At 52.8% G+C, this 15,996-nt stretch overlaps 1 protein-coding gene across 2 annotated transcripts; it reads left to right on the plus strand.

The window, feature by feature from the left end:
* Positions 1-3,546: 3,546 nt before the first annotated feature.
* NAGPA (N-acetylglucosamine-1-phosphodiester alpha-N-acetylglucosaminidase) lies at positions 3,547-12,780 on the plus strand. 2 transcript variants are annotated; one of them, XM_032328222.1, is made up of 11 exons: positions 3,547-3,676; positions 3,767-4,222; positions 5,582-5,721; positions 6,603-6,711; positions 7,805-7,933; positions 8,432-8,637; positions 8,742-8,789; positions 9,973-10,101; positions 10,288-10,419; positions 10,505-10,568; positions 11,716-11,932. In XM_032328222.1, exons 1-11 carry the CDS (start codon positions 3,591-3,593, stop codon positions 11,915-11,917), a joined length of 1,701 nt encoding a protein of 566 aa, XP_032184113.1. In that variant the 5' UTR covers positions 3,547-3,590; the 3' UTR covers positions 11,918-11,932. The 2 variants fall into 2 exon arrangements, with proteins under 2 accessions (XP_032184113.1, XP_032184112.1); XM_032328221.1 differs by lacking the exon at positions 11,716-11,932 and adding an exon at positions 11,939-12,780 and having other exon boundaries at positions 3,548-3,676.
* The last annotated feature ends 3,216 nt before the right edge of the window (positions 12,781-15,996 follow it).

Here is a 15,996-nt window from a genome sequence, read left to right on the forward strand (position 1 = left end):
GTTGGCTGTTGGTTAAAGCTGTTTGTGGGGCACCTAAGTGGCTCAGAGGGTTGGGCGTCTGTCTGCCTTAGGCTCAGCTCATGATCTCCAGGTCCTGGGATTGAGCCCAGCATCTGCAGGTTCCCAGCTCAGCGGGGAGTCTGTTTCTCCCTTCTCTCTGCCTCTCCCCCAGCTTATACTTTCTCTCTCTCTCAAATGAAAAAGAACTTTTTTTTTATTTTTTATTTATTTGACAGACAGAGATCACAAGCAGGCAGAGAGGCACGGAGGAGGAAGCAGGCTCCCCGCTGAGCAGAGAGCCCGATGCGGGGCTCGATCCCAGGACCCTGGGATCATGACCTGAGCCAAAGGCAGAGGCTTTAACCCACTAAGCCACCCAGGCGCCCCTGAAAAAGAATTTTTTAAAAAGCTGTTTGCAATTGGTCATCCTTAACATTTTGATCTCATAACCTTGAGGCATTTACAGGCTTTAAGTTTTGGTTTGCTTCTTTTTCTAAATTTTTTAATTATTTTAACTCAATTTAGTTAACATATACTGTATTAGTTTCAGGGATAGAATTTAGTGATTCATAATTTGCATACAACACCCAATGCTCATTACATCAAGTGTCCTCCTTAATGCCCATCTTGGTTTGCTTCTGTAAACAGTGTTAAAGAAAAAAAAAAATGGGGGCCTGACAGGCTTAGTCAACTTTTTCTTTTAAGATTTTATTTATTTATTTGACAGAGATCACAAGTTGGCAGAGAGGCAGGCAGAGAGAGCGGAAGGGAGGCAGACTCCCTGCCGAGCAGAGAGCCCACTGGGATCATGACCTGAGCCAAAGGGAGAGGCTTTAACCCACTGAGCTACAGCCTACCCCCCCCCACCCCAGCATTTGACCTCAGGGTCGAGTTCCAGCCCCACATTGTGTGGAGAGATTAGCTTTTTAAAAAGTAAAAAAGGGACAACAACCCCCCAATGGAGTAATATATGCCAAGCCCCGTGTCAGCCAAACCAAGACTTAATATTTGACTTAACTACAGTTTAAGCCTCTTCCAGGAAGGAAACTGAGCCTCCTGCTCCCTCATCAAAACCTTTAACCAGTCAATTACCTGGTCAGCGCTAGTGAAGTCATCTGTACTATAGGCCCTTGTCCTTCCCTCAAAGGAAGGTGACCTTGCCTAAAACAATCCACTCTTTCTTTGTCTCCCTCCCTTTTTGCCTATAAAAGCCTTTCATTTTATACAGCTCTTTGGAGTGTCTTTCTATTTGCTAGATGGGATGCTGCCTTATTCTTGAGTCATTGAATAAAGTCTATTTGATCTTTAAATTCACTCAGTTGACTTTTGTTTTTTAACAGCAGACATGGCATAAAGCCATATCAATCTAATGGCCTCCTTGTTTAATTAATGTAATAGGCTGCTCAGCAAATGGAGAATTTCCGTGGGACTTACGTGCTTAGGTATTACGTGCTTGTTACGTGTTTGTCAAAGGAGTGACACAGTTGGGAGGAGACGGAAGGTCAGAACTCTCTAGAGACTGCCTGTACCTACATCTTCCAGTCAACAACCCACAACCACCCCTCCTACCTCCCATTCATCTTCTTCCCTGACTCCCAGTAGGAAGAATGACCTTACTCCAGAAACTCAACTATCTTAATTTGCTACGGGGAGGGGGGAGGACATACTACACAACCTTAGCTTGATCATAGCAAGCCCTCCAGTAGCCTGAAAACCTTTTTTAGCATATGAAAGTGCTTTTGGACACCTCCCTTTGTCCTTACCACCCAAAACCCTACAGTATATCATCAGCCATTTCTCACAACCCCAGTGCACTTGCTGTTTCTGCCCACAGGTCCTGACCCCATGCTTTAATAAAACCACCTTTTCGCACCAAAGAAGTCTCAAGAATTCTTTCTTGGCCCTCAGCTCCAAAACTCACCTACAATCTGTAAGGGCCTATTCAGCCAGAGCGGTGCCACCCCAGTTGAACTGCCATTTTGTGTTTATTGGGTAGAACTTAAATTGACCCTGCCCACCCCCCAGGAGAACTTACTTAAAAGCAAGTCTGGGTGGCGCCTGGGTGGCTCAGTGGGTTAGGCCTCTGCCTTCAGCTCAGGTCATGATCTCAGGGTCCTGGGATCGAGACCCGCATTGGGCTCTCTGCTCCGCAGGGATCCTACTTCCTCCTCTCTCTATGCCTGCCGCTCTGCCTACTTGTGATCTCTCTCTCTGTCAAATAAAAAAATAAAATATTTAAAAAAAAAAAAAAGTCCGGGAAACCAGTCCCAGGTCACAAAGCCCAAATACAAGGGTGGGTCAGGTCAGGTGGAGACATTCAATCAGTGGGGGCCCATACTGTCTCCTAGCTACCAAGGAGTATGGACCCCGCCTTGGGGTGACTTTTGGGTGCCCATTCTGACTAAAGTGATAGGCTAGTTCAAATAGCTACTATGGGGTGACTTGTAGTTCAATTGGCTACCCATGTGTGACCTAGCATGACTGTGCAGCTTCCTCTGTGTATTGCAATCTCATTGGTCACCTGTGTGTGGCCAGGCTCAACCACATGGCCTTTGCACTATAAAAGTTAGTCTGTGGGACACCTGGGTGGCTCAGTTGGTTGGACAACTGCCTTAGGCTTAGGTCATGATCCCGGAGTCCGGGGATCAAGTCCCGCATCGGGCTCCCAGCTCCACGGAGAGTCTGCTTCTCCCTCTGACCTTCTCTTCACTCATGCTCACTATCTCTCTCAAATAAATAAATAAAAATCTAATAAATAAATAAATAAAATAAAAGTTAGTCTGTGAGGCAGGAAGGCGTTGCGCTCTCTGTAAGAGGTGTGGCACCGGCTCATCGGTTTGATTCTTGATGCTTGGCGAGAAAGCTAGACCTTCGCTTTGTGTCAGTCTCGCTCCTTTAATCACGGACCCGTTACTGGGGGACCCAACATTGGAGACCCAAAACTACATCAAAGGTTGTAAGAGACCAAGGCTGAGAAACTGGTCCAGAATCAGGGAGACCACAGTGACACGACAAGAAATGTAGCTCCTGGATTGGACCCTAGATGTGGGGAAAATAGCTCTAAAGGACATCATACAGAAAATTGGCAAATTATGAGTATGAACTGTGGATTAGTTAATAAACTATTAATGTAAAATGTCTTACTTTTACTTAGCCTGTGGTTATGCAGGGAAAAGTCCTTGTCCCTAAAAGATTATATAAAGTATCAAGGTGAAGGATCCCGAAGTCTGCAACTTGGCTGCAAATGGTTGGAGGGGAGTGGGGAGTGGCCTATGCAAATGAAGTTGAAATGAAAAACTAAATGGGACAAAAGTTAACTAGTAAATATAGGTAGAAGATATATGGGAGCTCTTTACATTACTCTTAGAACCTCCAGTAAGTTTGAAATTACATTAACACGAAACGTTCCCACCGACAACCCAACGTCACGCGCCTTCGGAACAAAAAACAAAACAAACACAAAACTGTAAACTTTTCAGGAGAAGAGCTCCTGATATCCAAAGGAGCCTAAGCTAGCCGGGTTGAAATCGACCACCAAAAATCTTGAGTCACGTGGGGCAGTCCCACGTGATCGGAGGCCCTGTCCCAACATGGCGGCCTCCATGGGTCGCTGGCTTCTCTTCCTCGTTGAGCTGCTTGGCTTCCTCACGGAGGAGACCAGCGGCCTCGACTGGGGGTGAGTAAAGGTCTGGAGGCGTGAGCCTGGTTCGGGGATACTCCGCCCGGGACACAGCCCTCCGAGCTCACGGCCGCCCTGTCCCCTCAGGGCCTCCCGAGACGACGACTTGCTGCAGCCCTACTCCCGCGCGCGCGCGCGCTCCGCCCGGGACTGCTCAAGGGTGCGCGCCGGAAGCCGAGACCACGAGAGCTGGCTACCTACCCCGGCGACCCCCGGCACCCGCGGCCCATCGGTGCGCACCTTCGTTTCGCACTTCGCAGACCGCGCGGTGCCTGGCCACCTGACGCGGGTGGCAGAGCCCCTGCGCACCTTCTCGGTGCTGGAGCCCGGTGGGTCCGGCGGCTGCGCTTCGAGGCGCCGCGCCACGGTGGAGGAGACGGCGCGGGCGGCTGGCTGCAGAGTCGCCCAGAACGGCGGCTTCTTCCGCATGAACACCGGCGAGTGCCTGGGGAACGTGGTGAGCGACGGGCGCCGGGTGAGCAGCGCCGGGGGGCTGCAGAACGCGCAGTTCGGGATCCGCCGCGACGGGACCCTGGTCACCGGGTGAGAAGGCAGGGAGCCTCGTGACTGTCGTGGGCAGAGGACTTGAGATTTGGGTTGTAGCCGTGGTGCTGGGTTCAGGTCACCTGACAAAGCTGAGCGTCCGTTTGCGTTCTGCAGAAGGGGGCTGGTAATACTTTTCTTAAAGTGTTTGTTCATCTCCCAGTATCACTGAGTGCTTGCTTTGTGTCAGGCAGTGTGCTGCGCGCTGGGGATATAGCAGTGAAGAAGCAGACAGGCTTGGTCTTCCGGGAACTCTCCCGTTACTAGGAAAAATAAATAAAAGCCGGGGAAATGATAAGATAAATTCAGATTGCATGCGTGTAAAGAAGCAAGGAACAGGGTGAACCAATGTAAATGGAGTGTGGATTTTAGGGACGGTGGGTTTTAGGGAAGGTGACCTCTGGGTTGAGAACTGAAGATTAATCACAAGTTAGCCCAGGTCAGAACTGGAGGAAGAGAACTACAGTCAGAACGAACAGCAAGTGTAAGGCTCAAAGATCCACAGGGGTTTGCTGTGTGTGAGTGACTGAAGGAAGGAACAGAGTATAAGAGAATGACAGGACTGACTTTGGTTATTTAAAAACATGCTCTAGGGGGTGCGCCTGGGTGGCTCAGTGGGTTAAGCCTCTGCCTTCTGCCCAGGTCAGGATCTCAGGGTCCTGGGATCAAGCCCCACATCCAGTCTCTGCTCCGCAGGGAGCCTGCTTCCCCTTTGTCTCTGCCTGCCTCTCTGCCTACTTGTGATCTCTCTATCAAATAAATAAATAAAATCTTTTCAAAATGCTCTAGGGACATCTGGGTGGCTCAGTTGGTGAAGAGTCTGTCTGCCTTTGGCTCGGGTGGTGATCTCAGGGTCCTGGGATCGAGCCCTCCATCGGGCTCAATCAGGCTTCCTGCTCAGCAAGGGAGTCAGCTTCTCTCCCTCCCTCTATCCCTGCTCATGCTCTCCCTTGATCTCACTCTGTCTCTCTTAAATAAAAAAATAAAATCTTTTAAAAAAATAAAAATAGAAACATGCTCTAATCCTGGCTGGGGGCTGGGTTGGAGGGACCAGAGTAGAAGCAAGGAGACCAATTACAAGTTGTCAGTAGGCATCTGGTGGTCGTTTGTCTAGAGTGATGGCCTAGGAGGTTGAAGGCCAGAGATGAACTTGAAATCTGTTGACAATCATTGTTTATATTAGATGAAGTATTAACTGGGATGCATAGACTGTTTACAAAGGCTGCACTCGGGACAGCATGATTCCTGGGACACCAGGAGGAATCAAGCAGCCAACCTGAGGAGGGGCGGTAGGAGGGAGCCCTGCTACCTACAGTTGTCCCTCCTGGTGAGAGAATCGCACGCCTTTTCTGTGTCCAGGTACCTGTCTGAAGAGGAGGTGCTGGAAACTGAGAATCCATTTGTGCAGCTGCTGAGTGGGGTCGTGTGGCTGATACGCAACGGAAGTGTGTACATCAACGAAAGCCAGGCGACCGAGTGTGATGAGACGCAGGAGACAGGTTTGGCGGCGGGGTGCGGCACAGTCCTGTTGAGAACCAGGACCTCTGGGCTGGTGGGGGAAGCTATTCTTAAGTCTTCGAGCAAGTACTTTTCAAGATACAGGGGATCTGTGGGGATTATGACAAATAAGGTCCCTGCTCTTGCGACTTTACAGAAGAAAGGAAGTAGATATGTAATTTGCTGAAAGGAAGTGGTAAGTGCTAAGAAGGAAACATGAAGTTGGGGCAGAGGGGACAGGTAGAGGACAGGAACTGTGACTCAGAATCCCGAATCCCTGGGGGAGAGGCCCAGGCCTGTGTGTTTTAACATACCCCTTGGGTAATTCAGTTTGAGAACCTCTGGGATGTAGAATACTGGGCTGGGAAGGGATGCTATGGCCCTGTTGTGGAAATGACTGTTTTAGACGTAGCAGTCAAGGGAGGCCTCACTGAGGAGGTGCCCTAGATTGGAAAGAGCAAATCGCAGGAAGAACTGAGGAGAAGCACAGTCCAGCCAAAGGAACAGAAGATGCAGAAGCCCTAAATCAGAAAGTGGCTGCAGGATGGTGAGGGGGGAGCCCCCCAGAGATGAGGAAGGAGAAGCAGGCCAGAGTGGCCATGTTGGGCCTTGGGTTTTGTGCTGAGAACAGTGGAAGTCATTAGAGGGTTTTCCCCTGGAGGCTGATGTCACTTAATTTATACCTGAGAAGGGCCATCCAGCGGCTTTGTGGAGAGTGAGTGGGACGGGGCAGAGGGGAGGCAGGACGATACATGTCTAAGTGAAAAACTGGATGGCATAGACCGAGAGGTGGAGAACGGCATTGGACTGGCCAAAAATAACAGGCAGAGCCCAGGAGGCTTCCCAGAGAGCCAGGTGATCAACCAGGCTTCTTCTCTTTTAGGTTCCTTTAGCAAATTCGTGAATGTGATGTCAGCCAGGACAGCTGTGGGACATGACCGGAAAGGGCAGCTGGTGCTCTTCCACGCAGATGGGCAGACGGAGCAGCGGGGGTGAGTGCCAGGAACTGGGACCGCCAGGCCTGGGCCGAGTCCTGCTTCGAGGAACCTCAGCCCACTGACAGCTGGTCATCAGAATCCCAACAGGGGATGTTCACATCCACCTGTCCCCTGCCTTCCCACACTAAACAGTTCCTAGATCTGTCTCACTTCTGGGAACTCATCACCGTCTACACACTTCCTCTCCGTTCTCTCCAACTTGGGCCTCCGCCCTGCTGAGCCCCGGGTAGGGTAATGGGAAGTAAATACAAAGTTAGTAGGGAGAAGACCTCTGTTCGAATCCCAGCTCTGCCACCTGCTAGCTCTGTGGCCACAGACAAGTCTCTCAACCTCTCTGAGCCACAGTTTCTTCCTCTGTGAAGAGAGTGTGTTGGTTTGCTATTGCTGTATAACAGACAAGCACAAACCGCACCCATCTGGTAGGTCACAGTTCTGTAGGTCAGAAGTCTGGAGGGCCCAGCTGGGTTCCATGTTGGAGGTATCCCATGGAGGTACCCCAAAAATCAAGCTATTTGCCAGGGAGGCTGTCATCTGGAGTGTTAGAGCAAGAATTCTCTTAGATCATTCGATTTGTTGGCCAATACGCTTCCTCATGGTTGTAGGACTGCATTCTGTGTTTTCTTGCTGGTTGTTCGCCATGGGACCCTCTGCTCCTTCAGGCTGCCCACATTCCTTCCTGTGCATGTTACGCACCCCATCTTCAAGCCAGCAAACATGCGTCCAGTCCCCTTCTTCCCCTTTGTATTTGCAGTCTCTCTCACGCCACATTCTGCCAGCAGCCAGGGAAAGGTCTGCTTTTAAGAGCTTTGTCTGCTTTTAAGAGCTTTTGTGATTCCGCTGGGCCCCCCAGATAATCCAGGACAGTGTCCCCACTGTGGACAGCCGAACCGTCTAAAATAACACAGTCATGGGGGTGACCTCTTGTTATAGTCACAGCTTCCAGGGATTTAGATGGGACATTTGGGAGGAAATCCCATTTAGGAATTTGCCTGCCACAGTGGGGGTGATACTGTCCACCATGGAAAGGAAAGCCAGTTAAACAGGAAAGGCAGTGGACACAGTCAACGTTAATGCTCTTGTGCTTCAGCATTAACCTGTGGGAGATGGCGGAGTTCTTGCTGAAACAGGACGTGGTCAACGCCATCAACCTGGATGGAGGGGGTTCCGCCACCTTTGTGCTCAACGGGACCTTGGCCAGTTACCCATCAGATCACTGGTAAGCATGCCAGAGGCCCCTTCTTGAGGTCTATGTCCAGGCCTGTCCTCAGCTGTGTCATTCAACAAAGACTGAGCACCTACTGCGTGCCAGGCACTGGGGAGTCAGCCGTGAGCAGGAAGAGCCGAGATCCCTGCCTCTCACTGCTTCCAAGAAGAGAGTCAAATTATACATACTGTGCCAGTGTCCCCGATGCCAATGAAAGGGGTTTTAGAGGTCAGGAAAGACCTTTGAGCGTAATGGAACCTCAGCTGGGCTCTGAGGGTTGAAGAGGTGGCGAGGCAGGGCCGGGAGAACCTTCCAGGCAGCAAGAACAATGTGTGTAAAGGCCCTGGGGTTGGAAGAGATGGTCAGGGTGGGAAGAACCTATAAAAGGCTGGAGAACTGGCAGGGGAGAGAGAGACAACTCTCGGGAACTATGGTAGGGGGTAGGCGGGGTCCACTGGGGGATGGTCAATGTCTTGGCCTCTTCACACGCTGTGTACCCCCCTCCCACAGCCAGGACAACATGTGGCGCTGTCCACGCCGCGTGTCTACTGTGGTGTGTGTGCATGAGCCCCGCTGCCAGCCACCTGACTGCAGCGGCCACGGGACCTGTGTGGAGGGTCGCTGCCAGTGCACGGGACACTTCTGGCAGGGCGCGGCCTGCGACAAGCTGGACTGTGGCCCCTCCAACTGCAGCCTACACGGGCTTTGCACAGAGAGTGAGTGGGATCTCCGGGGAGGCAGCTGTGACTGGGGCTCCCTGCCCTCCCTGCCCTGGCCTTGCCCGGGCCCTCACCTGGCCTCCTTGGTCTTGTCTTGGCAGCTGGCTGCTGCTGTGAAGCTGGATGGACAGGCTCCAACTGCAGTGAAGGTAAAAGCCGCCAGGCCAGGTGCTCAGTGCCCCTGGCCCCCTGGGGAGAGGGTGAGCGTGGCAGCTGCCTTTATCCTCCTCCTGCTTCTTGCTCTCGCCTGACTGTAAATCACTGCATTAGTTTTCCACGGCAGCCACAACAGATTCCACAAACTGCGTGGCTTGAAATAGCACTTACACTGTCTCAGTTCCAGAGGGCAGAACTGCAAAATCATGGTGTCTGCGGGGCCCTCACTCCCTGTCAGAGATCTAGGGGAGGCTCCTTCCTGCCCCTTCCAACTCCTAGTGGCTCCGGGCATCCTTGCCTTGTGGCCACATCCCTCCAGTCTTTGCCCATGTCTGTCTTTCCATTCCCTTACACGGACCCCAGGTCATTGGATTTAGGGCTCACTCTAAATCCAGATGCCCTCATCTTCTACGGTCTTCACTTAATTGTATCTGCAAAGACTCTGTGTCTAGGTAAGGTCATGTTCACAGATTCTGAGGATTAGGACACAATATCTTTTTTTTTTTTTTTAAGATTTTATTTATTTATTTGACAGATCACAAGTAGGCAGAGAGGCGGGCAGAGAGAGAGGGGGGGAAGCAGGCTCCTTGCAGAACAGAGAGCCCGATTTGGGGCTCATTCCCAGGACCCTGAGATCATGACCCGAGCCGAAAGCAGAGGCTTTACCCACTGAGCCACGCAGGTGCCCCAGGACACAGTATCTTTTGGGGGGACACAGTTCAGCCCACCACAGCCATCCACAGCTTCAAATCCTTCAGGGCTTTCTTTTGAGTACGTGAAAGGAATGAAGCCCTTAGCCTGACCTGCCGGGTGCCGCAGCCCTTCCCCAACTCACTGACCCAGCTGCACTCCTCCAGACCCCAGCTCAATTGCCCTGTCCCCCGACGCCTGCCTGCCCCACCCCCTCCAGCGGTCTGCTGCTGCTGCGCTTGTCCCCACCTGCACATCCGTGTCTGCTTCCTGGCTCCCTGGCCACCTGTCCATCTAGACAGGAAGCTCCAGGAAGGCTCAGTGTCAGGGCCTGCCTTGAAGTGTGTTCTCCTTAACTTTCTGCTGGAAGCATGTGTGAACCTACGGGGCCACTTAGGGTGACTGAGATCTGTTTGCAGTCTTCTTGGCCCTCACCCAGGTGGGGCGGGGCTGGATTTTGAAATGACTCCCCTTTCCCCGGGCCAGCTTGTAGCAATGGCTCCTTCGGGGCAGACTGTGCCATGAAGTGCAGGTGTCAGAACGGAGCTGCCTGTGACCCCGTCCAGGGAACCTGCACCTGTCCTCCTGGCTTCACTGGAGACACCTGCGAGCAGGGTAAGCTACACAGGCCCCAAGTCAGCTGGGAGGAAGTGCCACCCACGGGCACCTCCAGGGTCTAGCTTGGGGGTACCCCGGGGTCACTTCTGCTTCAGCCCAGCTCTGCACACACCTGGGGCCCATCCTGTCTGTGCAGAGAGAGGTCCTGCCACTGAGGCCTCCACTTCTGCCTCCTCTCCACAGAGTGTCCCCTCGGCTGGCACGGGCCAGGCTGCCAGATGCCTTGCAAGTGTGAGCACCAGTGTCCCTGTGACCCCCAGACTGGCAACTGCAGCCTGGCCCAGGCACCAGCCCTTACCAGCATCTTCTCCCAAGGTATGGCTCCTCCCAGGCTCCTGGGGGGCAAATGGGGTACACCCCTTTCCTCCCAGCGTGTCAGCCTCTCTCTGCTGTCTTACAGTGAAACAGTGTCTTCGGCCATCTGAGACCACCCCGAGAACAGGAGAACTCTCCCTTCTCACCGGGTAGGAGATTTGGTGGGACTCGGGGCTGGGATGGGAGGAAACCCCCCTCTCCCTCCATGAGGTATGGCCTCTGCTCAGGGACTGGGCAAGGCTGGGAGGTGACGTCAGCCACCCAGGCGATGTTTCTTCAGTGTAAGCACAGAGAGAGTCACAGCTGATGCTCACAGCCTCCCAAGTGGGCCTGGGAGATGGTAAGAAGGACCCTGGTCACCACCCCAGTGGGAGTCGAAGGGGCAGGGCATCGGGGCTCCTTTCCCTGTAAGACTCGCGACTTACTTTCTCGGGTCCTGGTGTCGGATACAGAAGTGCCAGCCTCCGAGGAACTCACACCATTTCTCGAGCACCACCCTGCGGTGGGCTTTCTGTTTGCTAGTGCAAACCTCAGGGAGGGGGTGCTGAAATAGATTGCTGGGTCCCTTCTCTGGAGTTTCTGCTTTAGTACCTACCCACACTGAAGGTGGGAATCAGGTGTGGGTATGAATGAAAAGCTCCTGGCGATGTCCTGGAGGACAGTCTTATCATTAATAATGCAGATGCCAGGTCCCTCCTGGATGTCCTCACTCAGTGAGCCTGGGGTGAGGCTCTGAAGGCCCAGAACCACACCTGAAGAAAACCCCTTGGAAACATGATTTGAAAATGCTCCCAGAGCAGGGACAGTGGCTCCTGGGAGCGTCTGGCCCCTGGTCTTAAGTTCAGGCTCCTCAGGTGTGAGACTTTGAGCCCCTTCTCCCCAGTGCATACCTGGATCCCGCTGACAGCTGCCAGCAAGGGAAGGGGAGCCCTGGGGGGCTGACGAGCATGTCCCCGCCCCCAGCAATGTGCTTGTGTCTGCTTTTGCATGGAGGGCTTCAGCCACAGATTTCACATGAAGGAGGAAAACAAGGATCGTTGGAAGACCCCGCCCGCTCCCCAGGAGGGAGGAAGGGGTGCTGTTCTCCCTGCTCTCTCTGCTTTGAGGTTTCTGGAACGTCCCCCAGAGCACAGGATGCAAACTGATGCCTCTTGGGGCATCATCGTGAGATCCCCAACTGTATTGTATTTGCCCTGCATAATTTAAAAAATGTAAGGTTTATTAGCAGCTTCTGAAAATCAGCAACATTCACATAAAAAAATTTTTTTTCTTTTCATGGTTTCTCTTAACTATCAGGAGATGTGGCAGGGCTGGCCTGCATGACACACAGGGACTGTCACTACTGCTCCCCGAGCGTGTGTCTGGAGGGTGCCCCCTGGCCCTGCCAGCCCCATTTTGCTCCGGAACAGTGGTTGTGTTCTCCCTGGAGGCTCCCGACTCTGCCTCTGTTGTGGTGGAGGGGAAACCCCTCCAGCACTGCCCCACAACCCCCTGTTGAGGCTCTCTCTTCTGCACCCAGGACCGCCTGGCTGGCCCTCACCCTGGCCCTAGTTTTCCTTCTGCTGATCAGCACGGTGGCGAACGTGTCCTTACTCCTTGGCTCGAGGGCAGAGCGGAGCCGGCACCTGGATGGGGCCTACGTTTACCACCCACTGCAGGAGATGAACGGGGAGCTTCTGGCCACAGAGAAGGAACAGCAGGGTGACGCCCACAACCCCTTCAAGGACTGACGCCTCCAGCCGTCCGCCATGGCCTGCTCTGAAAGCTCACTTCAACACGGCCTCGTTTCTGCAAGGGAAGCCTCAAGGCCGCTGGTCCTCTGGGTGCTCTCCGCCCCGGTGCCAAGCCAAGCTTCTGATAGCACCTGTGCCTCAGCCCCTCACCTGGCCCCAGGCCCTCCCCTGGTCGCCTGCCATGACACACGCAACCCAATACCATGCTCCCCAGAGAGAGACTGCCTCCTTCCCTGCCTGCCTGTGTCTGCTGCCTGGGTGGCCTGTCAACCGAGGGCCTGCTGTGCTGCCAAAGAGCCTCTGGCCTCCTGAGGCAGAGGCCGCTAGCGATGGGACGCCCCGTGACTGCACCGTGACTGAGTGGCAGGGGCCAGCCAGCCCTCCTGGACAGGGATGGATTACAGAGACGATGGTCACGTCACGGGATCCTTCTCTACAGACCTCATTGCAGAATTTGCCAATTAGAATTCTACTTCCTATCACAGGGAGCTCCTTCGAAGGGGCGGGGGATGGAATCATGTTTACAAGCTTTCTATTTTGGTACCCTGCCACAGAGAGAGGGTTTTTTTTTTAATCACTTGAATAAATTGATGTAATAAAAGGAGCCCCCCAGGTGGCAACTAAAGCCTGAATTGTGGATTTCTGGAAGTACCTAGGTCTTAAGGGTGGGGTTGTGTCACCTGAATCCAGGGTCATAAATGGGCAGCCCAGAGCACGTCCAGCTCCCTGATCTGTTCGTTTGATCCAGGACTTCTGACTGTGGTGCACACGAGTCACCTGGAGATCTTGTTAAAATGCAGATTCTGGCCCAGGATGGGGTACAAGAGTCTGAGTCTCTCACGAGCTCCCAGGTGATGCCAAGACTTGGGGGGACGGGCAGGTCTGGACCATGTTTTGAAAGAAGGAAAAAGTGTAGTCTGCACCATGACTTAACAGGCTTTAAATTAGTTACCAGCCTTTAAACGTCAAGAGATAAACAATTTAAGATTTCTGATTTCTTTTTATTTTATTTATTTATTTATTTATTTTAAAAGATTTTATTTATTTATTTGACAGAGAGAGAGATCACAAGTAGGCAGAGAGGCAGGCTCCCCGCTGAGCAGAGAGCCCGATGTGGGGCTTGATCCCAGGACCCTGAGATCATGACCTGAGCCGAATGCAGAGGCTTTAACCCACTGAGCCACCCAGGCACCATTCTGATTTCTTTTTAAAAGAGGGCGAGCCTGCAGCCCCTACCAACACCCCTCCAGGGCAACGACTTGTCAGAGATGAGAATTCCTGGTCCCTCTGTGGGCCTGCCTTCTCCAGGTCATCGCAGCCCCCGGCAGTCTGTGGCCTGCCAGCCCCGTGAGTATCTGAGTTTGGAACCCGTGGCCGTGGAGGGTCTTCAGGAAGTACCTGGGAGTTCCCCCCGACCGCCCAGACGAATGGGTATTACCCTGTGCTCAGCAGATCTTTGGGGATGAGAGCTGAGGGAGGTCCTGTAGCTCCAGCAGATACTAAAGAGACTCACGTACATTATGAACTGAGTGTACAATGATTCCTGTGTTGAAGCCCGAACCCTCTTCTCCTTCCCCCCAACCCATGTGGTAGTATTAGGAGGTGGGGCCTTTGGTTTAATTAGTTTTTGATGAGGTCACAACAGTGGTCCCCTCAGGATGGGATTAGCGCTCTTACAAGAAGAGACGGGAGGGCACTATCTCCACACAAGCACAGAGAAGAGGCCATGTGCAAGCTGGCAGCTGTCCACAAGCCAAGATGGGAGCCCTCACCAAGAACTGAATTTGCCGGCATCTTGATTTTGGATTCCAGCCTCCAGAACTTTGGGAAATAGACGTCCGTTATTTGTAAGCTGCCCAGTGTATGGTATTAGTCAAAGCTTGAGCAGGCTAAGACACGGTATAACTGGTAGCTAGCTAGTCCTGTGTAACCAGTCCAAAACCTGGTGGTTTAAAACAACAAGCAGTTACTGCTTCTTTTTAAAAGCAATTATTTTTCATGATTCTAGGGTCAACTATGTGATTCTGTTGATGGGGGCTGGGGACGGTGATCTTAGCTGGGCTCACTGGTATGTCTGCCACAGCTGATGGGCCCACTGGGGGCTGGTCTGGGATGGCCACAGCTGATGACATAGCTCCACATGGTGCCTCGTCCCCCAGGAGGAAGAGAAGCACACAAGGCTTTTTGAAGCTTCGGCTCAGAATTGACATGACCTCATTTTCACCGTGTTCTGTGAGCTGGTCCAAAGACACCCAGATTCCACCCCCGAGACAGACTCCACCCCCTAGTGAGAGGAGCTGCAAAGAGACCTGGGTCCAGGAGGCTAATTGAGCCCATCCTGCAGTCCATCTACTGTTCTGCTGGTCTAGTTTCACTTCAGAAAGGAAGAATTCAGTTCCGAGAAGTAAAATATCACAGGCCAATTTCCCAGACTCCAAGTTCCCGCAGGAATGTGTCTGTGGGTCTGCGTGTCTTTTTGTCTGTCCCCCTGAAGTTGAGACCCGCTGAGCCAGCCTGTGATACTTCCTCCAGGATGCTGTGTTTTGGTCCTGCAGTGGGAGCCAGAGGCCAGGTTGTCGATATCCCTGGGCATAGTTGATCCTACACCTAGTGAACCATCACACTACCCACGGCCAGGCAGCTGTCATTTCTACCTCCTAATTCAGCCCCTTTTCTGGGCTTGTGACCCAGGTTGGAGGGAAGGGAGGAGTGGAGCTCATAGCACGTCCAGGAACTGAGGGCAGATGCTCATCTAAGGAACTAGGCAAATTCTTCACATTGTAAGTCCTCCTTCCAGAAATGGAAACAACCAAGTTCACATGTTCCTCTGGGGACCTTGTGTTTCAACACCACCTGGAAGTCTTTTTCTGTGTTTCGCTCTTTTCCAGGGCACAACTGGTCCCTGGGCTGCTTGGATATTTTGCTCCCACTGTTCAGGGGTAGGAAGTACTGACAAGAGCTTGGAGAAGTTCCCAAGCACCTTTGAATCACGTTGGCATGTTCCTGAGACACAGTTCCCGAGCCCAGCGGCAGGTCAGAGTGTTTTCCCCGGGAATGTTGTATGATTGTAGATGTCCACATCCTGTCCCAGAGCCATCGAGTCAAAATCTCAGGGGTAGGGGTTCTGGGAATCTACAGGGAGCACCTTCAGAGGTTCTGAGGCAACTGGCTGTAGAAACCTGTGACCTGGAAGCTCTGACCTCCGCAGAGGGTGTCTCTCTTGGTTGGGCTGGCAGCTGAGCTGGGAGAGTACAGTGCTGTGCATGGGCTTGTTGGATTTCAGGCCAGAGGGAGCTGAAGAGGGTCCATCACGGCATGCTGGAGGGGTCCCTGGTTCAGCAAAGAGGCTACGTTCACCCTCCCTGTTTGTATAGGGGGTCTGTCATGCCTGCCCAACACCCGGTGCCTTGTCTTCACCTGGATCCCTCCCAGCCCGTGAACCTGAGATAAAGAGGTGAGGGCAAGTAGTTTATTTGGGAGGTGACCACAAGAAGCCCTGGTGGGGAACAGAGAAGTGAGGTAGGGAAGGAAAGGCAGCCAGTACAGTGCATTCGTGAGCAGCTCCCCACTGTGGGCAGCCAGGAGAATACAGATAACATCTTGAGGTTGTGTCTCTGGTGGGGTGTTTGTTGGCCAGCACGCTCTCATTGTGGGATGGGGGCTTCTCCTGGGGGTTAACTCCTTGGCATGTCCAGCCTGCCCTACACAGGGGCTGAGTGTGCTTCACCAACCAGAAGTAGCCATCAGAACTTGCAGTTTCTTGCATCCAGACACCTCCCGGTGGTAATCAGAATGCCCAGTGAAAGCAGGACTCTGAGAGCCAAAGCTGTGAGCCTCCCTACCA

The sequence above is a fragment of the Mustela erminea genome, chromosome 20 (assembly GCF_009829155.1).
Source record: "Mustela erminea isolate mMusErm1 chromosome 20, mMusErm1.Pri, whole genome shotgun sequence".
NCBI classification, from domain to species: domain Eukaryota; kingdom Metazoa; phylum Chordata; class Mammalia; order Carnivora; family Mustelidae; genus Mustela; species Mustela erminea.